Raw genomic sequence first — 24,902 nt, forward strand, 5'->3', positions numbered from 1 at the left:
TGTTGATCAACAAATGTTGTGAAGAAGAGAAAAAAGGAAGAAGAAAGGGATAAAAGGAAATCCTTATAAAGCCTTAATTCTTCCTTCTAATAATGAGTACATCATTATAATTATAGACTAAATCAAATTAAAATAAAATACACTTAATTTTGAGTTTTTATTTTTCAAGATAAAATGACAAATTTTTTCATTATGAATTCTTGTTTCCCATATTTTATGAATTTATGAAGTGGCTTTTTAACACTAAAATAAAAATGATTTTCTATATTAGCAAATACTAAGGTTTGCAGACATGATAACTAATTATAGCACTGTTCGAAGAGACAGTAAAAAATAAACACTTCATAAATTAATTTGTGTCAGCAATATTCATTAGGATAAAACACTATTACAGAAGAAGGTTTATCTGCTAACAAATTAGAATTCACTCTTACAGTAAAGAACACGTTTTAATTTTAAAATAAAAATTCCTCGGTCTCTGTCCTATGTTTTATAGCATATATATAGAAATGGTTCTATTGATGCTATTATTAATTGGTTCTCTGTTAAACATAATAATTTGTTTATAGACTACTAAGAAGCTGTCAATCACTGAACATAATCCAGGGCAATCATGGATTAGATGCTACAAAGACATGTGACCTGGAGAATGTCAGAAATGACAATGGCATAAACTAATTCCTAGCTTCCAAAGAGACAAGCCAACTACTTATAGAATAAATTCAACTGCACCTTATATGTTAGAGTATGAGAACATGGAAGGGCATCCTTTACAATAAAGCACTAAGATGTTAAATCAGATTGCTGCATATAACTAAAATGATATAGCCTACTGGTGTTTGTGAGTAAATTAGGAATTGTGACTCAGAATTTTCATCAGTAACTGGCCCTTTGCATTGACTTCTTCAGTCACTTCAGAGCCCAACCAAACCTACTTCTGTAGGAAACAATAAGAAACTAAATAAAGTTACCCAGAATTAGCAGAGGACCCATGAGAGAATGCCTGTATCAGGCTATAAGCTGAAAGAACTGAACACATACATTACCTGGCTCACAGAATCTAGTGTATAAACAAATGAGATTTTTCAATATGCACGCTGTTGAAAAGCTAAAAGGGTAAAGTATCAGCAACAACTCAAAATGTTCAGTCACAGAAAAATACAGGCTCCCAGGAGAACTCGGGGCTCAAACCTTGATCCCCTTTAATTCATTTTCCACAATGCAACCAGAGTAATTTTTCCAAATTAAATTGTTATTTCCCTAATTAAAACTCCTCACTATATGCCCATTGTTTATTCATTTAATAAAGACAAAATTTTCCAGGTGCCAGTCTTTATTTTAGATACTGGGAATATAAACAGTGCACCAAACAAATTGCCCACTTTCATGGAAACTAAATTCTAGTTAAAGAAGACATACGCAAATTTTAAGTAAATATTTTGAATTTGCTAAATATTTTAAATTTTTAAGTCAATATTTAACATATCATGTGTGACATAATGGAGGGAATGGACACATTTGAGGGCCAAAATTATTTCATATTAGTGATTAAGGTGACAATCCTAAGAGAGGTGACATTTGAACAGAAATAAAGGAAATTAAGTAATAAGTACTGTGGGAGAAGAATTCTAGGCCTAGGGAAGTATATAGCATAGCATCTTTTCAGGTAGGAGTGTGCCTGGAATGTTTCAGGAACAGCAAGAGTTGCTATAGGGCAGAAAACAAATGAACCAAGAAGAGAGGAAGTCAGAGAAGTAACTAGACATGAGATCATACAAGGCCCAGCAAGTCTTTAAAAGGAGACTGGTTTTTATTGTGAATGAGACAGGCAACCATTTGGAGATTTCGAGAATGACATGATCTGACTTTCTTTTTGAAAATGAAATCTAGTGAAAATATGGAGGGTAAATTTATAAAATCACAAGGAGAGAAGGAGATGCCCACTGAGACCAGTGTATTCCAGGTAAGGGATGATGGTGGCTTAGACAAGGCAGTAGTAGTGGAGGTACTAAGTTGTCTAATTCTCAATCTATTTTTAGGGCATTTACTGAGATTGGGTGCAGAGTTTGAGAAAAAGGACAGAAGCCAAAGATGACGCCAAAGTTTTTTTAACCTCAAAAATGAGTAAAAGGGAGTTTTTACTAAAATGAAATCCCAAATCTTACAAGCCTCTGCATAAGGTTCTTTACACTCACTACTAAAGAACACTATGCTCACCAAGTTCTAAACTACACACCAGCTGTATTGTAATTCAAATGATGTATGTTCTGATTTCTGGGCCTTCACATACACTATTCCTGCAGCCAGGCGTTTTCTTCTCTTTCTCACCCCTCCAGTCTCCCTGGCAAGTCTGCCCAGCCACATTACTCAAATCTCAGCTTAGAAGTCACTCTATACCATAGAATTGCCTCTGGTAGGGACTGGCACAACAGTCTGTTCTTAAACTTCAGTACTATTTTAAATTCTTATTAAACTTACTCTAAGCTTTCCTTAATTCTCTTGATATTGTCAAGGTTTTAAACTTTAATCAATTAGCTAAAAGGTATTTCATTGTGATTTTGATATACATTGCCCTAATTACTAGAGTCTGGATGTCTTAGAAGTGCATTGGCCATTCAAAGTTCTTCCTTTGAATACCTGTTCTCTTTTGATCATTTCTCTGTTGGATTGTGTTATTAATCTGTGTCTATGTTTTAGTAGTTATTTAATAGTATTTTAGTAATTATTTAGAAGTAGGCATATTTTAATTTATTATTCTCCACAGCTTTATTAAAGTATAATTTAAAAAGAAAAACTATATATATATTTATATTGTATAACATGTTTTGATATATATATGCATTGTAAAATGGTTAAATAAAGCTAAGTAACCTATCACATCATATACTAATCACTTTTTTGTTGTGAGAATATTTAAGCTCTACAGTCCTATAATATTTAAGTATGAAATACATAGCCACTATGCAGTACAGATCTCAAGAACCTATCCATCCTGTCTAACTGAAACTTTGTACCATTTGATCAATATCTCCCTAGTTTGTTTCTCTCACCTCTCACCCTCAGTGACCACCATTCTAATTCTGAGTTCAACTATTTTAGATTTTACATGTAAGTGAGGTCATGTGGTATTCTGTGTCTAGCACATTTCACTTACAAGGTCCCCGAAGTTCATTCGTGTTATTGCAAATGACAGGATTTTCTCCTTATGACTGAGTAATATTCTACTCTATATAGTCAAATAGCAGATTTTCTTATTCCTTTGTCCATCAATGGACATAGGTTATTTCCACATCTTGGCTGTTATGAATAATGCTACAAAGAATATAAGAGTATAGATATCTCTTGAACATATTGATTTCATTTCCTTTGGGTATATAATCAGAAGTTGAATTGCTGGATCAAATGGTAGTGCTCTTTTTAATCTTTCTAGAACCCCTACATTATTTTCTGTAATGTCTGTTTTAATATACATTCCTACCAACCCTATACAAAGTTTCCTATATCTCTATATCCTCAACACTTGCTGTTTATTAACTTTTTGATAACAGTCATCCTAATGGGTATGAAGCAATATCTCATTATTTTTTATTTGTATTTCCTGGATAAATGGTATTTAACAATTTTTTCATAAATCTATTGGCCATTTTTATTTGGAAACGTGCATATGAAGGTCATTTGCCCATTTTTAAGTGACTTACGTTTATTGAACTCTTTTTTTATATTAACTCTTTTTAGGTGTTAGGTTTGCAAATATTTTCTCTCATTTTGTATATTGTCTTTTGACTGTCAAATATTTGCTATGTGTAAACTTTTGAGCTTTATGCAATCCTATTTTTGTTTTTAGTGTCTATGCTTTTGGGCTCATATCCAAAAAAATCCTTTCCCAGACCAATGTCAAAGAGTTTTTCTTATATTTTCTTCTTGAAGATTGATGATTCTGAATTTAAGTCTTTAATCCACTGAGTTTTGTATATGGTGTGAAATAAGAGTCCAATTTCATCTTTCAGATACCAATATTGCTTTCCCAAAACCACTTACTGAAGAGATTTTTTTTTCTCTATTGTGTCCTTTCTCCATAATCAATTAAACATAAACGTGTGGGATCTCTACATCTGTTCCATTGATCTATATGCTTGTTTTCATGCCAGATTATTATAATCTGGTGTACTTGGTATTATATTTTGAGATCAGGTAGTGTGATACCTCCATCCTAATCTTCTTATCCAAGACTGTTCTGGCTCTTAAGGGTCTCTTATGGTTCCATGTAAACTTAAGGATTTTTTTTTCTATTTCTTTGAAAACTGCCTTTGGAATTTTATTAGAACTTACAAGTTATCTGTAGACAACTAGGAGTAGTATGGATGCTTTAATATTAATTCTTCCAATCCGTGAGCAGGGGATATCTATTTGTTTTTTCAGTTTCCTTAATCAGTGTTTTATAGTTTTCAGTGTACAGTTTTCATCTTCTTGGTTAAATCTATTCCTAAGTGCTTTGATTTTTATGCTGTTATACAAAAAATTATTTTTTTCTTTTTCTGGTAGTTTGTTGTCAGTATATAGAAATGCTACTGATTTTGTATATTTATTTTATATGCTGCAACCAAATTAACTTATTAGCTTTTGATAGAAGTTTTAGGGCCTTCTATATATAAGATCTGGCCACCACCCGAAAGAAGAGAAAGAGAGAGAGAGAGAGAGAGAGAGAGAGAGATGAGAATTGACTTTTTTTTTCTTTTTTAATTTGAATGTTTATCTTTTTCTTGCCTAACTTTTCTAACTCCAGCTTCCATACTATATTGAATAGAAGTGGCAAGAGTGGGTATCCTCATCTTGTCCCCAATTTTAAAGGAAAAGCTTTCAGCTTTTTACCACTGAACATTAGGTTATTTGTGGATGTGTTAATGTATGGTTAATACGTTGAGGTAGACTTATTTGTTGAGAGGTTTTATCATGAAAGAACATTGAAATTTTTCAAATGGTTTTCACTTAGTGAGATGATCATAGGATAGTCATTCTTCATTCTGTTAGAGTATCATACTTATCTGTATATGTTGGCCTATTTTTCCATCCTAGTGATAAATTCCACTTGATCTTGGCATACAATCCTTTCAAAGTACTGAAAAATTCAGTTTGCCGCTGTTATTTTTGCATCTATTTTCATCAGGGGTATTGACTTGTAGTTTCCTTTTCTTGTGATGACCTTGTTTGACTTTGGTATCAAGGTAATTCTAGTCTTGTAAAATGGGCTTAGATATGTTCCCTCTTCTACTTTTCAGAAGAAATTTAAAAGGGTTAGTATTACTTATTAAAGTTTGAGAGCATTCACCATTGAAGCCATCAGGTGCCCAGGCTTTTCTTTGTTGAAAGGCATTTGATTACTGAGTCCAGTCTTTTACTATTGGCCTGTTCATACCCTGCATTTCTTCATGATTCTCTTACTAAAGTTGTTTATAGGAATTAATCCATTTCTTCTAGGTTATCCCCTTTTTTGGTGTATACTTGTTCATAGGAGTTTCTAATGATCCTTCATATTTCTGTGGTATCAGTAGCAATCAAGTAGTATCTCCTCTTTAGTTTACAATTTTAGGCTTCTCATTTTCTTTTTTCCACATATTTGTGAAATTTTCAATTTCATGCTCATTGATATCTAGTTTCACATCAGTGTTAAGAAAATACTTGATTTCAATCATCTTAAATTTGCTAAAACTTTTTTGTAACCTACTATGATCTATCCTATGTATTTGAAAATAATGTGTATTCTTGCGGTTGTTGGATGGAATGTTTTGTATATCTGTTAGGTTAACTTGGTCTATACCATTCCAAGACTGCTGCTTTTGATTTTCTGTCTGGATTATCTATTTTTGAAAGTGGGATATCGAAGTTCCTTATCATTATTGTATTGATCTCTACTTCTCTCTTCAGTTCTGTTGATATTTACAACCATTGTATACTTTTGAAGAATTGACCTTTTTTATTATTACATAATGACCTTTTTTGTCTCATTAACAGTTCTTGACTTGTTTGTCAAAGTATAATTACCCCTTAAGTATTTCGGTTACCATTTTTACGTAAGGAGTATCTTTTTTTTCCTCACTTTACTTTCAACCCATTTGTGTACTTAAAACTAAAGTGTGTCTCTTGTACTTCAATCTTGTTTTTTATTCACTTAGTCACTGCATGTTTTTTGTTTGAACAATTAATTCATTTGCACTCAAGATTATTATTGATAGGTAAAGAGTCACTACTATCATTTGTTAATCATTTTCTGGCTGATTTGTAGAACTTTTATTCTTTCCTTTCTTGCTTTTTTCTTCTCAAGCTGGTAGCCTTATGGAGAATTCCCTTGTATATGAGTTGCTTTTCTCTTGCTGCTTTCAGAATTCTCTCTTTGAGAATTTGATTATAATGTGTCTGTATATTTAATCTATTTGGGGTTCATTGAACTTACTGAATTATTCTACACATTTGGGAAGTTTTATGTTATTATTTATTTAAATGAACATTCTGCCCTTTTATTTTCTCTGTTCCTTCTGAGACTCCCATAATTTCCATATTGGTTCACTTAACAGTGTTCCATAAGTACCAGAGGCTTTCTTCACTTGTATATCTCTAGTTGAGTAAATTTGAATGACCTGTCCTTGAGCTTACTGAGTCATTCTTCCGTTTGATCAAGTTTGCTCTTGAAGACTTCTTGGAATTTTGGGGGTCTGTTTATTTCAGTATTCCAGAAAGTTCAGTAACTCTAGAATTTGAATATATATATATATATATATATATATATATATGTATACACACACACACACATGCAAACATATATATGCACATACATATATTTTATATGCACATATATGCATACACATATTTTTATATATTTTATTATGAATATATATATACACATATATACATATATATGCATATACATATTTTTTTTCCTATCTATGTTAGCTTTTCTGGGACAAAATATGGATTAATCTATTGATAAGGTCAGAGCTCTAATGTCACAAAATACAAGACTCACAATTGATAAAACAGACTTGCTGGGATATTCTATAAACAGATCTGAAAATCTCACAGTGTATTATTAAGCTGGTTCTACAAAACCCCAGTTAAGAACCTCAGATTTAAGCCCATTACTCTCAAAGAAGGAATTCTCTAGTATTAGTGATAGGAGGTCATCACCTACTTTCAATATGAAGAAAATTATGATGCATAAATATGCTTGAAATTGGTCATGAAATACATGCTATCCATAAATGTGTGCAAACAAGGCACAAGTTATAATCTTTGACCAACTGAAGTATAAATCTGTAAAAAAATTAATAAATATTATATATATAAACATATTTACTGTGGCTAAATTTAAAATTAGGTTGAAAAAATTTATAAAAAATATTTTCACCTAGAAAGTACTCTCTTCTCTTTGCTGCCTTACCAAGTTTTAGAAATAAGAATATTTAAAAAAAAAACTTGTAAATCAGCCTAAAAGGTCTAAAATTACTGCATTTTGCTTAAAATCTGTTGGAAATGATTAATCCACATATTGAGCAAACAGATCAAAAAGAGAAAATGGCTTTTTCAGATTTGAAGCTTTAAGTGAACTATAATCAGTGAAACCAAAGCTGACAAAAGAAACATCCTTTCAAACCCAAGGAAAGACCTGAACTAATTAAATGTTAGCTCAAGCAATGTATAAATTATTTTGAAATTCTATTGAGTTAAATTGTGCCCACCTCTTCAAAACATATGTTCAACTCTTAACCTATGATACACACTACCTTATTTGAAAATGAGGTCTCTGTATATGTAATTAAGATGTAAGATGACATCAAACTGGAATACAGTGGAGCCCTTATTCCAATATGACCTCTGTCCTTTCGAGAAAAAACAGAGACACACACAAGTACCCTGTGAAAACTCAGGGGGAAGACAGTGATGTAACTACAGAGGCTAAGATTAAAGTTATGCACTGCAGACTAAAGAATATTAAGGACTGCTGGAAACAAAAAAATAATAAGGAGAAAGAGCACAGCCCTGAAGATAACTAGATTTCAGACTTCCGGCTTCGAAAAGTGTGAGAACAGAATTCTGTTTTAAGTCATCCACTTTGTGGTACTTTGACACACAGCCTTAGTAAATGAACACATCTACACAGTAGATGCACTCCACTGTCACCTCTGAAGAAAGGCAGACTCCACATACTTTCTCTTCTCTCCACTGCTAGGTTTGCTGCTAAATGAGGCTTCAAAAGAAAAATAAATCATAGCAGAAGGAGTGGAAGGGAGTATTGGGGAAGTACTATGCAGTAAAAATTGTTCACCTAAAGTCAGATAGCATCCACCATCAGCAGCCATATTATTAGGTAAATCTTATCGCTGCTTTCAAAGGCAGGTAATTCCCTCATCTGTATAATGGGAATATTTTCTGTTGACCTTCCCTAAGAGGATTTGGCTAAGAACTGATTGATTTGTTTTCAAACTACCTCTCTCTCCCAGTTTCTATTTAATAACAGAGTCTATTCAGATAACCTGGAACAATATAAAAATAATCATCAGCACTTAGCATTATTCCTATGCACTTATTTACCTATACTTCCAGATAAACTGTAACACCTTAATCTATGGACCACAACCCAAAATAGTATTTAATAACCACAGCAAAATAATAAGAAAAATAATCACTTTGTGAATCAGTAAATCCCTTCACAAAATATTAAAATATTAGTAAATAAAACTTAGCCAAATCAATAGTACATTTAATTTGTACAGGTGACAAGTCTTACACCCTCTTTTCAATCTTATTTTTAATCAGAATTTGAATAAGAGTTTCAGTGAACTGTTTTAGGATCAATAAAGCTGAAAAAAACTAACAAAATCATTAGCAATGCAAAATTCTCAGCAGTTTCTAACATAAATGTTAAGTATTTTCTGTTTTATGGCATAACTTGAATATTTTGATTTCAAATTAAAAACACCTGGAACCAGAGAAAAAATACATTTGGAATAAAACAAATCACAAGTACAAGGGAGCCTTTTAAGATGTTTTTAAAGTCAATAAATGCCAGTAAATGTTAAGTTTATGGGTGGTTTAAAAACATTTCATTTCATATTCTAAATATACCTTCAAGTAACTTTACTAAAAAAAATGATAATTTGTAAGTCAATAAAAGAGAAGTCAAGTTTTTATTATTCATGAGTATTTTTATATTCAATTTTCTTATATGTTCATTCAGGACCCTAATGTAAATTAGAACATCAGTAACCACCTAAACATAATGTGTGCTTTTTACAAACTAACTTAACTAGGAAGAAATTAGATGCTAAGATTTGTGCTGTGAGAACTCCAGTTCATACACTGAAACTTAAATATTCTCAGAATAACTGTTTTAAATGTTTAAGATAGAATATGTAGGATTACAAGGAAATACAGGTTTTTTGATATACTGTAATCAAATTCTTTTTTTAAATAAAGCACTAAATAATCAGGATCTAGTGGCAGGTCTTACAACTACCATAATATCAAACTAATGATGAATATAGATGTTTTTGAGGTATTTGCATCCACTCTATGATATTAAAATATTTGTGCTTTTTATTACTTATATTACAAGTACTAACAGTATTACAGTGATTTGCTGCCAACATTTACAATGGAAAAAATGCTGGATTTATTAAATGTTAGTGACCTCCCATTTAAGTTTATGAATTCCCTATATTTTATCCATGGAGTCCTAGATTAAGAATACCACATTAAAAGAATCTGACAAAATAATTTTAAGATTCATATGCAAAATTTGTTTTCTCGATTCATAAAAGTCCTACAAGACTTAGCTATTTTCATAAAAAAAGTGAGATAAGACAACAGTTATAAATTACATGTAAAGCAGAACATTAGAGAAAATGTTCAGAACAGTAGAGAAAATATTTATTTATGGTGTTAAATTGGAATAAGTTGCTTAATTTCTCTAAGTCAATTTCCCAATATATTAATTCGGGATAGCAGTAGTGCCCACTTCCATCAATTGTTGTAAGGATTTAAAAATACACCATAGGTGAAAAATCTTGGCAAAATGCTTAATACTAAGGGTTCCTTATATATTAGTAAAAATTTATTTTTCAACAATACAACTGGATTTCTTAAAGGCAAGATGACATTCATTGCAAAGTTATAAAGAGGGAAAAAGAAAAGGGGGGAGCATCTATTTTAAATCACATATATGCCCTCACTTTAGGATAGTCTTTTCATTCAAGACACGTTTTAATGAGTGTAATCATAGATCATTAAGTGAAGAAACTTGACTGGTATGATGTTAACAAGTACATGACCTGAATCTTAAGAGTAAATTACTTCACATTTTACAAGAATTAAATATTAATAGCAAGATGGCTAGGTAAGTGATGGACAAATGATTCAATGTAATGTCATTCACAAATTAAAATGTTAAAAAAAACAAACAACACATAAAAAAAAGTTCAGGATGTAATGTTAAGTAGAGCAGTCATAAGCCTTCTTGGATGTTCACCAGTAAAATCTTCTTTGGCACTACTATTATGTCAGTTTGGATTATGATTAATCTGACCACAAGGATTTCTAATGTGAAGGTAGTATTTTCTTGGATCTAATTTACATTTTTTAGTAGAAAATACCATTAGTTACTAATTGTTCTTTCAACTTATCCTACTTATTTACAGTTCAAATTTCATCTAAGCTATCCCTGACTCTGTAGACAACTTCATCATCTCTAAGCCAAGCTATTTTAAAAACTTTATTTGAGCTCCATATGACTCCTTAAACATATAGTCATGAAAGGTAATCTAGTACTTTTGTTTATTTGAGTCCTCCCCCCTGCTTTTTTTTTTTTTTTTTTTATCATCCTATCAAGGATATTAACACGAAAAGATAACATAACTTCAAAGCATTTCAAAAACAAAGATTCAGGTCATTAAAGATAATGCTAAATTATTACTAAGACCATGACTTACAAGATCTAAGATTAACATCAGTCCCATTTTTTCATGTACTCATCCATTTTTACCAAAAACTTGGTTTTAGAGATACACACTATCTCTGAACAACTGGACACAGATGGGATGATTAAACTAAAGCATGAAATACCAAATGGTAAGACATTTAGTTTTTAAATTTAAGACCTAAGAACTGCTTAGAAATCAAAATTGTAGACAGATGGCTATTATATCTCACTTCCACTAGAATAAATGATGTAGTAAGATAGGAAAACCACACTATATTTGTCAACAGAATATGATTTTGAGAAACTGCATTGGACTGCCTTTAAGATGAACTCTACAATGGCTGAATCAGTCAACAGAACATCAACTTTTATAATGGTCCTACCTGCAGTCTGAGTCCTTCAAAGGAGGACAAAAGGGTCTTTAAATCAAATGATAACTCTACTGCAGAGATAGAAATACTGAGTAAGTACTAGAGAAAAGTATCTGAAGAAAAATGAACAGTATTACTGCTAAAAATCTCTTTGTTAAATGATTAAAGTCATCTACCCACTCAAAAAGACATATTTAAGTAGCATAGCATGTTTACTAACTCCAAAAATAACTGTGTGTGTGTGTATATATACACATCCACATTATCATATGCATATATACATTTTTAATGTTGGTCTAGGTGTAAAAATTACAGCCTTTGGCAGTGAGACATACAGTAAGGTGAGGCTTTAATAAAAAGCTGTAGGGCTGGTACACAAAAGTTTACAGATGGTCAAAGAAATAACAGTATTTGTAAGGAGGGAAAAAAGAGAATCTATCAAAATAATGATTGGAGAAATCACTAAGCAGCAGGATAAACATGGAACAAACACATGGGATTTTCATTTACTTATTGAAAATGAGTAGTTCAGGTAGAGTGATCTAAATCAGAGTTTGGAAAGTTCCTGTGTTGTAGGATACCTATAAATCTTCTTTGAGTTTGAACATTAATGTACAATGTCTACCCACATGGGATAGGCTATTGCTGGGCTCCCTTCCTCCACTGAAAAGCACTAACCCAAAACTCACATGATGTTTACAACCCAGGATACTTCAAATTTGTAAACTACTTATAAGCAAAGCATGTGTAGGTAATTTCAAGAAATAAGAAACTACAATAAACAGAAGGGTTTATTTATTTAATGATAATTAATTTTCCCCAATTAATATCTAATTTTTCATTAATAAATGGGGAAAAAAACTCATTGCAAATTTCACAGGGAAAATCACTAAACATGTTAAATAATACCTTGAGATTTTGATTTTCCCAAGTTCTAGCAAATATTATTTCTTGAAATTCTTATTTAAAAAACTTCTGCATTTAAAATGCTTTTAATATATCCCATTATTATAAATGTCACAAATTGTAGTCACAAATAGAAAAGAGTAATCAAAAATATTTTTCATTTCAGGCTTTAGAACACTCAAACTGGTGACAAATCCGTTCATTTAAAAGTCAGTATCACTGGGGAGTTTATCAAACTCAAAAAAAATTTTCAAAATAATGTTAAGCTCCAAATTTCTATCAAAAGGAATGATATTAAATACAAGTGACATTCACTATGCAGAATTGGATAACTAATGTGTCAGTATACATTTTTTAAAAGATGACTGAGGATAGGGACAAGTGGGGAGGCAGACAGTGGCAACCTCTGGAGGATGGAATCTCTTCTCTCTGCTGGTCCTAGAAGAGAAAAGAGACACCAATAAGCATCAACACACTGTCCAAATTCCTCCCCACCCGAGATCCACCAGTCCACAGGTGTTTCTCAACCTTACAGCCAACCTCACCTTCAGATATGGTAATCAGTGCCAAAAGAATGTCAAAAACATCTCCTTATCCTAATTTTATTAGTTCTGTCTTTAAAAAATAAAACTTTCAAAATATCATTTACTTTTGCATAGGTATAATCTGCATTAAATGGTACAGAAAGCAGCCAGGCTGAAAGTAATACCTCTTATCATTTATATGAATAATAGCTCTCCAAACCATTCCACTAAATTATTTTAAATTATAAGGAGGCTATTAAATAACATCTATTCTTCTTAAGTGTGTATGTCTATATATGAAACATGTAGCTACAACCAAATATTTGGGTATGACTATAGTTTATGACCTATTCAAAGGATGGAGAGATGGAAGTGTTAACACTGAGCTGATGACAAGAAATTAATCAACTTTTACAATTTGAAAAGGGTTATCTACACTCTGGAAAGAAGCCTTAAAACAACAGAAATTCAAAGAATGATAATCTAAGTAACTAATTTAGAGTGACAATATTAGATGACTCCCACAATTTTGTAATACAAATAGCAAATAGAATGTTACAGAATTTTCTTTTTCTAGGAAGTACAGCTGATTGGTAATTCCAAACCTCAAGTTCTCAGACACCATTTACAGTTTACACAACCAGTCTTCTGAAACACTTATTTTCTCACATATCCCTGTGGAAGACCTAGTTACTAGAAACCATGTCCAAAGTAAACACTATAGTAAATAATTTTAAATTCAGTCACTCAAGACTATGGTCCAAATGTATATAAGTGGGGAATGAATTAATTTAAATTAAACAGCATCTATGATTACATATTACTTTTTTCCAAGTAGCGTACTAGGCATTGGAAATACAGAACTACAGAACAATGTTTGGTCGTGTAAAACACCTTTTTGGAAGCCCTGAAAGTTTGAAAACAGAGGCTCCTCTGGACTCTGGTTCTGAGTTAAGGGAACATAATTTTAGCTTAAGTTGTATTTTCACTAAAATAAGTGAAGTAGGTGAATTGCTCCTGGGTTCCACTGTGCATCTGCTTTGTACTAGCAGGCAACAAAGTCAGAGGGATATAATAAATCTAAGACTGAACGCTTGAGAGAGGTTCCGGAAGCGCCAGAGAATTAGGATGCATGTGTAGCATTGTGAAACCATTAAGAATTTTAGATCTGGACAAGAGCTCAGTAACACCGCAAACAAAAGAATTCACACGCTAAAATCTGACAACTCCTACGAAACACAACAGTAACCAAAACAAAATCAAGTGTTTGAACAAGCAGACCAGGCTTTTATGGCACCTTTCCTGAGCTCCACGTGTCTTAAGTCACTCAACTGCACCTGCTGCAAAGATGCAACGTTCTGGTGCGGGGCCCAGGGCGGGGTACGTCCCAGTGGCCGAGGCCAGGCAAAGGCCGCCAGCCCGCAAGGCCATGTTCACCGCCAAAGCGGCCTCACCCCTGCCACGCTTCCCACGCGGCTGCGGCTCCCACGCGGCTCGGGCCCCATGCGCCGCTCTCGCGCTGAGGGCGCCAGTCACCGCACCCCATCGCCAGCGGCTCCGCGGCCCGCGCCCGCAGCGCCCATACCTCACGCTGCAGCTCCGAAAGCCAGCGGACGCGCGCCCGGCCGCTCCCGGGGACACCACGCGGGGTGCCGCGCTCCCGCCCAGCGCCGGCCCTCGGCCCAGCAGGCCACGGAGGAGCGAGGAGCCGCGGGCCAGCACTGTCATGGCCGCGACACCGGCTTCCCACCCCGGGTTCCACCTCCCGCAGCTGGAGTCCTCTCCACAGAGGCCGGCTCTGCCCCCACCCGGCCGGGCGGAGCGAGCGCATCTGCAAGCTGCCGGGTTCTGGGTCGCCGCGCCGGGCGGGGCCAGGAGCTGAGCCCCAGCATTGGGGGGTGGGTAGGGCGGGTGGGGGATGGGACCGAGAGGAGCCGTGTTCTCAGGGGCGGGGCCAAGAGGAGCCGGGTTCTCAGGGGCGGGGCCGAGAGGAGCCGGGTTCTCAGGGGCGGGGCCCGGAGCCGATACTCGGGGCGCGGAGGGCACCGAGTGCGCCGGAGTGCAAGACCTCGGAGGCTTGCGGTTCCTAGGCGGTTGGTCTCTCCGCCCGCCCACTTTCCGCTGACGTTCCCATAGTGAGGGCTCAACGTAGCCGTTCAAACCAGTAACTTCAGGCAGCCCTCCTCCCGCCCCGACCCCGAAGCCAGACTCCCTACTAACCGTCCCCATGGTTACGTGAAATTTGACTTGGAGCAGTAAAGTAATAGGGTCTTTGTCTCCCACTCGCTTTAGGTGACCTTGGGATAACTAGTAGAAAGAAATCTAAGGAGGTAAAGATTTAAATATGTGGAGAAGGAAGACCTCTTTGAACAAGGTCTGGACCCTAGGATATTCTTAGTTCTACCTTATTATCATTTCCACTTTTGGAAGGAAAAAATGACCAATGTCCTTCTTTTTCCTGAGTCAGTGATTTAAGTTAACACAAGTTAGGAACCCTGCACTGTGCCAAGAGTTACTAGTAACAAAGCAAAGTTCCCTACAAAGAGATTTTAAAAAATACATATATATGTATGTATATAAATCATATCGTACACACACACACACACCAGACCATCCATGTGTCAATTAAGACAATAAGAGCCACAGACAAAACTAGCTGCAAAGTTAACAGGAAATATTTCTCCCTAGGACCGGCTGGGCTGGCTGCAGCTGTGAAGAGTCATAACAATTTCTTTTCAGCAGTGCTTTTTCTACTGAGAAAAAAATGTGTTTCCAAAAGTTACAGTCTGTCAGAAAACTTGTTCTTTAAAAATCATATCAATAAGAATGAACATCCCATTCTTGTGCCTGGATGATATGTCAATATGACACAGAAGCAACCTAGAAGAAAACTAGATTTCAGGTCTAAATTACAATATATTTTTAAAAATCCATTGAATCACAATGCATGGTTTTGAAAAAAAAATTTTTTACTCTTGTGCAAAAAAGCACTATTAGGAGAATTAGAAGTCACAGACTGGAAGAAAATATTTACAAAACTTTCTGATAAATGTTTTGTACCCAAAATATACAAAAAAAAGAAAGCACATAAAGAAAAATATTTAAAACATTTAATATTAAGGAAATGCAAATTAAATACCATAAAATACCACTACATCCTAGTAAAATAGCTAAAGTCAAAAAAACTGATAATAGCAAAAGTTGACAAAGATATGGAGCAACATTCATTGTTTACAAGAATAAAAAAGTGATTCAGTCACTATTAGTTAGCTGTCAATGACAAAAGAGATGATTAACTTAAAAAGAGGAAAGGTTTATTTTTGCTCGCAGTTTCAATGGTTCCAGTCTATGATCAATTAGCCCTGTTGCTGAGGGCCTGGAGCAGCACATCACATCATGGCAGAGGACACTGGTGTCCATCATAGCAATCAGGTCAGGGCTCCAATATCCCATTCAAGTTCAAACCCCAGTGACTTAACTTCCTTCTACTAGGCTCCACCTCTTAAAAATTTCACCATCTGCCAACTGGTCCTTAGACTGGATACCAAGTCTTTATTAACACATGGGCCTTTGGAAGACATTTAAAGATCCAAACTGTAATAGTCACTTTAGAAGATAGTTTGGAAAACTAAAAAAAAAACTTCTTTCAAAGCTAAAGATAGTTTAAGTGTGTTAAACAGTATTAAACTATGAGAAGCCCATGGTTTCTAGCTATTTACACAATTGATTTGAAATTTATATCCACACAAAAACCTTCACATGAATGATAGCACTTTCATTCATATTCTCCCAAAACCAAGATGTTCTTCAATAGGTGATGAATGAACAAATTGTGGTGAAACCTCACAATGGTATATTTTTCATCCATAAAAAGGAGTGAGCTCTCAAGCCATAAGATGATGCATGTGAACTTTAAATGAATATTGATAAGTGAAAGAAGTCAGTCTGAAAAAGCTACATAATGTATGATTTCAATTATTTGATATTCTATAAAGGGCAAAACTATAAACACAGTAAAAAATCAGTGATGCCAAAGGTTCAGAAGAAGAGAAGGTTAAATAGGTGAAGCACAGGATTTTTAGAGCAGAGAAACCATAAAACGTTTAGAACTTCACAGCACAAGGAGTGAAACTCGTAGATGAATTTAAAAAAAAAAGAAAATCACTTAGGAAGTTGGTGTTTTCCAAGAAGGAATGCAGACTGTGACAAGATAATGTAACTGCATTACAAATATAATATAACCTCACTGAAAGGGGTGAGGAAAGCTTCTGACCTAAGTAACTTTGGGACTGAATGGAGTCTTTAAAACTAACAGCAAAAGAAACAGCCTGTAAGCATTATATATTAGTTAATAAAGTTGGACATATAGGTTAACAGTTCTGAAATAGTATGCATATACATTGAAAATGAATAGTTAAGTAAATAAATGAGGGATGATGGGAAACGGGTTTCTTGATGTTGGAGAAAGAATTAACATAAGCAAAGGGAGGAGAATAGAATAATCCATACACCAATGAATTAGAGTTGGGACATCTTAGGAACAGATGTTTGGCATAAAATAGATACAGAGAGTTATATACAGAAATATTTATAGATGTGTGACTATTCAGGAGTTAGTATAAACACTTATTTCTCTGCTTTGTCTGCTGAGACTGCCTAAAAGAGACAATACCTAGCAACAATCAGTACACTTAGAGCCCAGATCTTACTTTAATATCATTCTACAATAAAGAAACCAGGAGTCTGTGTAGAAAAGACTGATTCTAGGACTTGCTCAGAAAATATAAGACAAGCCTAACTGTTACTACAGAAAGTGAGGTCTTGCTCAAAGGATTTCACTTTTATGCCAAAGACAATGAGCTAAATGGGTTCTTCGAGGCTAAAGCTGGAATAATTTGAAGGGCAAAATAAAATAGTATGGTATTACAAGTCATTGTAAAAAATTAACAATCATGATGCCATACTCATATAAATACATAAGTCATTGGATAAGTAAATGAATGGAAGAGAAGAGAAAAATGTGTGCAGATTCTAAAAATTTATACAGATACTCTACCCCCAAAGAGGAAAAGAAAAACTCTTCCCTTCTTAAAAGGGAACTGATCATAGTGACTTCCTTTCAAAGACTATAGTTTGGAAAGAAGAAAACAGTGATTTAGTAGAAAAACCTCACAAACACTTGCTCAGCCATGTTATTAATCAACATCAAATGACAGACCATGTTGATGCCACAGATACCTGATAAAATGAAATAAGATTTATACTTTACCTCTATAGTCTTTTTCCAGAAACTCATAAGTCTAGTATAATGAGAAAAGCAATTTTAAATAATCCCAAGAGAGGGACATCCTAAATATAGCTGACCAGTACTTGTCAAAATTGTCAAAGTCATCAAAAACAAGGGGAGTCTGGAATACTGTCACAACCAAGTGAAACCTTAAGAAGACATGACCAAATGTAATGGTTCTGTTTCCTGAAACAGAAAAATGACATTACAGGAAAGCTAAGAAGTATGAACTTCAGTTAATACTAATGCATCAATACTGGTTCATTAATGATTTAATATTAATAATAAGAGAAACTGGATATGCATGGTACATGTAAACTCTTGATACTATCCCCTCAATTGTTCAGCAAATTGATAATTGTTCTAAAAACTAAGATCTTTTTTATTCAGTCAGGGCAAGTCTCTATTGGAATCAATACCAGGAGGGGATCTTTAAAGTGGATTTTATCCAAGTTGTATTTATTGCAATTTTTGATCCTAGCCCCTTCTGGACTAGAAATTTTAAGGGTCAATGCCTCAAACTGCACATTTGAACCTTAGAAATCAGTGAGGGGCAATGGGGATTAAGAAAGACCCACAAACATCCTCTGATGGAGGAACAATGACCCAGAGCTAGTACAGCACCCCTATTATATAGATTTTATCATCAAAAGGTTATTTGTGAGAAAGTTTCTCCAAAGCAGGCAGGCTTGAAGTTCACAGCACTTGCAAGATATTGTGGTTATCTTGTTATGCTCAGAATTCTCTATCCCCAGCAACTGGTATCCGAACTCAAGGTCAAGACATATAGTTCTGTACCTTTGCACAGAGCTTCCTCAGTCAGGGCATCATGATAGCACCTGGGCAATCTTGTCCTGCAACTTTGCAAAGAAAGTTCCCAGAACAAGCCAAAGCCATGAGACAGAGACCAAGATCCAAGTCATGGCTTTCCACATCTTCCCAATATTTTATTTTTAAAATATAACTAATGAATGTCTACTCTTACTCTGAAGTGCTTGAATTTATATCAGATGAACTTGCAGCTGATTGTGAGAAAACAACACAGAATTTAGAGTAAGGAAATAAGTTCAAAGAGATACCATGCAGTATGTTTTAGCATATTCCAAAGATTGAAACCATTCAGGTCATCTAAGAGTTTTTTTTTGTTTGTTTTGTTTTTTTTTTTTTTTTTTTTTTTGTAAAACTAGCAGGACATAACATAGGAATCCAACTTTTCATGCATAACTTGGATGTAATGGTGCAGTGGCAAGAGATTTAATCTAGCATTGTTATGATCCCAAATTCCTAATAGATGCACCTTTATCTTTTCCCAATCCCATTGGGAGCGATTGTATGGAACAGGTGTTACACAAATACACTGATAAGTGACATGACATCATAATTGTTGTCTGACCCCTGAAGACTTGGTATCTGATCACCCAGGCCCACTACAGTAGCCTCTAAGGCATTCAACTGAGCTTCAAGTTCATTATCAATAACCTCCTGATTCTAGAGGGCTCTTGAAGTATTTTATTCCAAAGCATTGATGATGGGGAGTGCTATCTACCCAGTTCCTTCCTTTTTTATTTATTTATTATTGTAATCAGCTACCTGTCCTTTGTCCTGGTCTCATTTTTTTTTTTTTTTTCCTTCCGAATAAGGGAACCCTTACTGCTCTAAGGGGAAATGGGCAATGACCACTCTGGCTGCTTAAGGCTGAGAGCGGGCAATGCAGGGCAAGCGGTTTGGGTTTTCCTTTTAGGAATGTTTCGACAGTCAAGGGGTCCGGGGTAAAAGTCTAATTCAGAAAAAAAAAAAAAAACAGGTTTTAAAGTCATCTGGGAAGTGGGTGCTTCTATGAGAGAAACAAGAAGACATGAATACTGGAATGAGATTAATACAAAATAAATTAATATGATGATGATGATAGAGACCAGCAATTTTTTTTTTAATCAGGAGGTGTAAGAGCTAAGAAGTGATACTTCTGTAAAGCACTAAGAGACATTAGTTATAAAGTTTACAAGGAAAACATAAAATGAAGTTAACAAGAGTGTAAACATATTAAATTACAAATAATAGTTATGAACCAAGAAACATAATTTTTATAATCCCAAATCTTTGCTTTCAATGTTCCTCCAAACCTGATACTTTAAAAGTTTGTATACTTGGAAGATATGAATACATCTAGTAAACAAAAAAGACAGTAAAAGCCATGAGGCAGTCAGAAACCATGATCCAAGTCACAGCTCTCCACAAGCTGATATCATTTTTGTTTATTTTTTAATCCTCAACGTTACTCTAAAACTTGCTCAACACCTATCAGCTTCATTAGAATTGAATCAGGGATGATAAAAAGATTAAAGCAAAAACAAGTTAGGCACTAGAATACCATAGAGAAAAATGTCTTCCATGATTATTGCAAATGTTTCAATGAAAACTTTGGAAGTTGCTTTGAAGAATGCAGTGCATTTTCATGTCACAGAGAAGTATATTTTCATGTAATTATTCACAGTATCCATGGCGCTGCTTGGGACACGTGATTTACCTGCCTCTGTTTAATAGCTTATGTATTTAATCCTCAGTACAAAAAGCAAAATGATTCTTAGAATGCAAACAGTTAAAAGTGGCATCAGAAGCCAGCAAAATAGGGCTAAATTGCATCAAGGCAAGTAGAGTTGGTACTGCCTAATGATAGGTGTGGGAGCTCACTCTGAACAGAGAAGAACAAAGAGAAAGGTTGGTCATAAGCTCAATGAAGAACTTAGATGTGAAAGAAAAAAACTAAAATCAAGGATTAAACAAGATATTAGAACCAGGAGTGATGCCCAAGCAATAGCCAGATGAATACACATGGACTGAGAGGAAGCAGCAGCCCAAGGAGCTGAACAAGGTTGTCTTGGCAATATCAACCTGAAGAGCCAAGATTCAGAGCATATTTTAAGATTATTATATATTTTTTTAGCCTAGAATGGTTTTTAACTACAAAGTGTTGTTTCCTGCTTTTCTCTAACTGCTCCTTAAAAACAACAACAAAAAACTTCATTGAATTTAATTTTTTCAATTTTAACTATTTTGAAATTATTTTGACTCAGACTCAGTAATTATAAGCATTATAAACATATGGTATATAATGTGATATTTTGGTATATAAACCTTGTATCATCATCAAAACAAGGCAATTTGTATATCCATCACATTTATATCTCTTTGTGTTGGGGATATTCTAAATCCTTTCTTGTAGCTCTTTTGAAGTATACAATAATTACAATCATCCTGCTATGAGACAGACGCCAGAACTTATCCCTCTTATCTATCTGAATTAATGTGCCCCATAACCAACCTCTTTCCATCCCACCCTCCATTCTACTGTTCCCAACCTCTGGTAACCCGTATTTCACACTCTCTACACTATGAAATCAACTTTTTTAGTTTTTGCATATGAGCCAGAGCGTGCAGTAGTTTTCTTTCTGTGCCTGAGTTGTTTCACTGAATATAATGTCCCCCAATTCTAATCATGTTTCTGCAAATAACAGAATTGCATTCTTTTTTTATGAAAGAGGACTTATGTCCAATAATATTTTATTATATATAAGTACCATATTTTTTTAAACCCATTCATCCATTGATAAACATTTCAACTGATTTCATGTCCTGACTCTTGTGAGTAGTACTGCAATAAACATGGGAATGTAGATGTCTCTTTCATTCTGATTCCATTTCTTTGACTGTATACCACCTAGTGGGATAGCTGGATCACATGGTAGTTAATTTTTTTACTCCCAGTGATAGGGAATAAGTAAATGAATCTCATTCTTTGCAAGGTTTTGAATTAGCAGATTTTTAAAAAAATTTGGCTAATATAATGGGCAATAAATAGGATTTACAGACATCTTAATTTACTTATTTACTTACTTTTCTTCACTGTTAATGTATGGAGCATCTTTTTCTGTTTTTAGTCTCCATTTTAGTTTTCTGTTCTATGAAATATGCCTTTTTAATGTTTTTCTTTGTAATTGATATGGGATTTATGTTTAAATGTCAATTCATTTTCAGTCTCATATGTAACAAGTGTTTAAGTTTGTGACTTTCTTTTTGAGATTTCAACACATGAAATTTCTTAATTATGGTCTAATTAATCGGTCTTACTATAGCGTTGAAGGAATTGTTTCCTACTTCAAGATTACACATATATATTCCTGCTTATTTATTCTAGAGCCTATAAAGTAACTTTTGATTTTCAGATTCTAATATGGATTACAATACCCAACATATGGATTATATACACACAAGAGATTGACCCAGGGGTGCCTAACCACTGAGCAACATCCCCAGTCCCTTTTTATATTTTATTTAGAGACATGGTCTTGCTAAGTTGCTTAGAACCTCACTAAGTTGCTGAAGCTGAACTTGAACTTGGTATCCTCCTGCCTCAGCCTCCCAAGTCACTGGGATTACAAAAGTATTTTTATTAAATATGAACTAGAAATTGTACCAACAATATTTATTACTAATCCATTCATTTCTCTTATTTGCAACCTCACATTTTCCCCCCATACTGAAGGTTGAGCCAAGGGCCTCCCACCTGCTAGGCATACTCTCTACCACTAAGCTATATCCCTAGCCCATTTTATGTTGAGACTGTGTCTCATCAAGTTTCCCAGGTTGGCCTTGAACTTGTGGTCCTCATGCTTTAGCCTCTCAAATAGCTGGAATTACAGTCTGTGCATGGTGCCAGGCTTCACTTCTTTCTTATGTGAAAACTTGTATAGGCATAAGTCTGCCACTGTCCTCATATTTCTAAATTAGTTAATGGCAGATTGATGTGGGATAAATAAAGATTAGTGAACCCGAAGACATAGAAATCATCAAAAAAGAAATATGTAGAATTAATTTTATTAAAATGGATATATTACCAAAAACAATATACAGATATAATGTAATCTTCCTAAAAGTACCAATGACATTTTTCACAGAATTAGAAAAAAAACAGTCCTAAAATTCATTTGGGAGAATAGATGACTCAGAATAGCTCAAGCAATTCTAAGCCAAAAATGCAATACTGAAGTCATTATAATATCTGACTTCAAGTTATACTACAGGGCTATAGTAACAAAAACTGCAAGGCACTGGCATAAAAATAGACACATAGACCAATGGTAAAGAATAGAAGACAGAGATAAATACACACAGATACAGTCATTGAATCCTTGACAAAGTTGCTAAACATATACTGGAGAAAGGCAACCCTTTAAACAAATGGTGCTGGGAAAACTGGTTATGGGCATGTAGAAGAATGACACTGGGCCCTTATCTCTCACCCTGCAGAAAAATCAACTCAAAATGGATCAAGACCTAGGAATTAGATTACAAACTATACAACTCCTAGAAGAAAACATAGGGACAACACTCCAGCATAGAGACATAGGTAATGATTTTCTCAATAGGACCCCTTAAACTCAGGAAATAATACCAAGAGTTAATATATGGGATGACAGCAAACTAAAAAGCATCTACACAGAAAGGAAACAATTGAGAATGTGAAGCGAGAATCTACAGAAAGAGAGAAAGTCTTTGGTATGGTAGCTACTCTTCTGACAGAGGATTAATATCTATAATACATAAATAACTCAAAAAAATTTAATGCCATAAAAAACCCAATTAATAAATGGACAAATGAATTAAACAGATACTTATCAAATGAAGAAATACAAATGGCCAACAAATATACAAAAGAAATGTTCAACATCATTAGCTTTTAGGGAAATGCAAATCAAAACAGTGAGATTTTAGCTCACAGAAGTCAGAATGGCAGTTATCAAGAATATGAAAAATAAATGTTGGAAAAAATGTGGAGAAAAAGGAAGACTTTTACACTGTTAGTGGGATTGTAAATTAGTACAATCACTATGGAAATCAGTACAGAATTTCCTCAGAAAATTAGGAATGGAACTACCATATGGACCCAGTTACACCACCCCTCAGTATTTATCCCAAATAATTAAAAACATCTTATTGTAGTGATACATGCATACCCATGTTTATAGCTGCACAATTCACAACAGCCAAACTCTGGAAACAATCTAGGTGTCCATCAATAGATGAGTGAATAAAGAAAATGTGGTATATCTACACAATGAAGTTTTAAGCAGCCACAAAGAAGAATAAAATTATGTCATGTGCAGGAAAATGGATGGAACTTGAAAACATTATGTTAAGTGAAATAAGCCAAACTCAAAAAGTCAAGGGTCATGTGTTTTCTTTCCTATGTGGAAGCTAGAGAGAAAAAAGTAAAAGAAATGTGGGAAGATTCCATGAAAATCAATGCGATCAGTAGAACAGAGTAAAGGGACCAGGGGGAGGGAGGAGGGAAGGGAAAGGGGAAATAATGGGGAATGATATTGGCCAATCTGTATTTTTATATTGTGTGCATATACCAATATGTGATGACAAATCCCATCATTTTGTACAACTATAATGTACCAATAAAAAAAAATGCGGGGCTCGAAGTGGTGGTGCAGGCTTATAATCCCAGCACTCCAAAGGCTGAGGCAGGAGGATGGCAGGTTTGAGGCCAGCCTCAGCAACTTGGCAAGACCCTGTATCAAAATAAAGAGAAATAAAAAGGACTGGGGATATAACTTAGTGGTAAAATACCCATGGGTTCAATGTCCAGTACCCACCCCCAAAAAAGGGGGAGGGAGGACAGAGAGAGAGAGAGAGAGAGAGAGAGAGAGAGACCAAAGCTAAAAAAATATTAAGTCATCAACAAGCCAGGGGGTAACCAATTTAAGACACCAAGTACAATGTAACTGGAGTTCCCAAAGAATTATGCCCCTGAATTATGTTGCCTTTTTTGTTGTCTAGCC

At 34.5% G+C, this 24,902-nt stretch overlaps 1 protein-coding gene across 1 annotated transcript in view; it reads right to left on the reverse strand.

Annotated features, from left to right (window-relative positions):
* The window catches only part of MTHFD2L (methylenetetrahydrofolate dehydrogenase (NADP+ dependent) 2 like), a 152,171-nt gene extending 137,528 nt beyond the window's left edge, over positions 1 to 14,643 (reverse strand). Inside the window, exon 1 of the mRNA XM_079152760.1 lies at positions 14,356 to 14,643. Within this exon, the coding sequence (XP_079008886.1) occupies positions 14,356 to 14,498 (143 nt within the window). The 5' untranslated portion in view covers positions 14,499 to 14,643. The remainder of the gene's footprint in view (positions 1 to 14,355) is intronic.
* Positions 14,644 to 24,902: the final 10,259 nt, after the last annotated feature.

This window comes from Sciurus vulgaris (assembly GCF_902686455.1).
Source record: "Sciurus vulgaris genome assembly, chromosome: 9".
Taxonomy (NCBI): domain Eukaryota; kingdom Metazoa; phylum Chordata; class Mammalia; order Rodentia; family Sciuridae; genus Sciurus; species Sciurus vulgaris.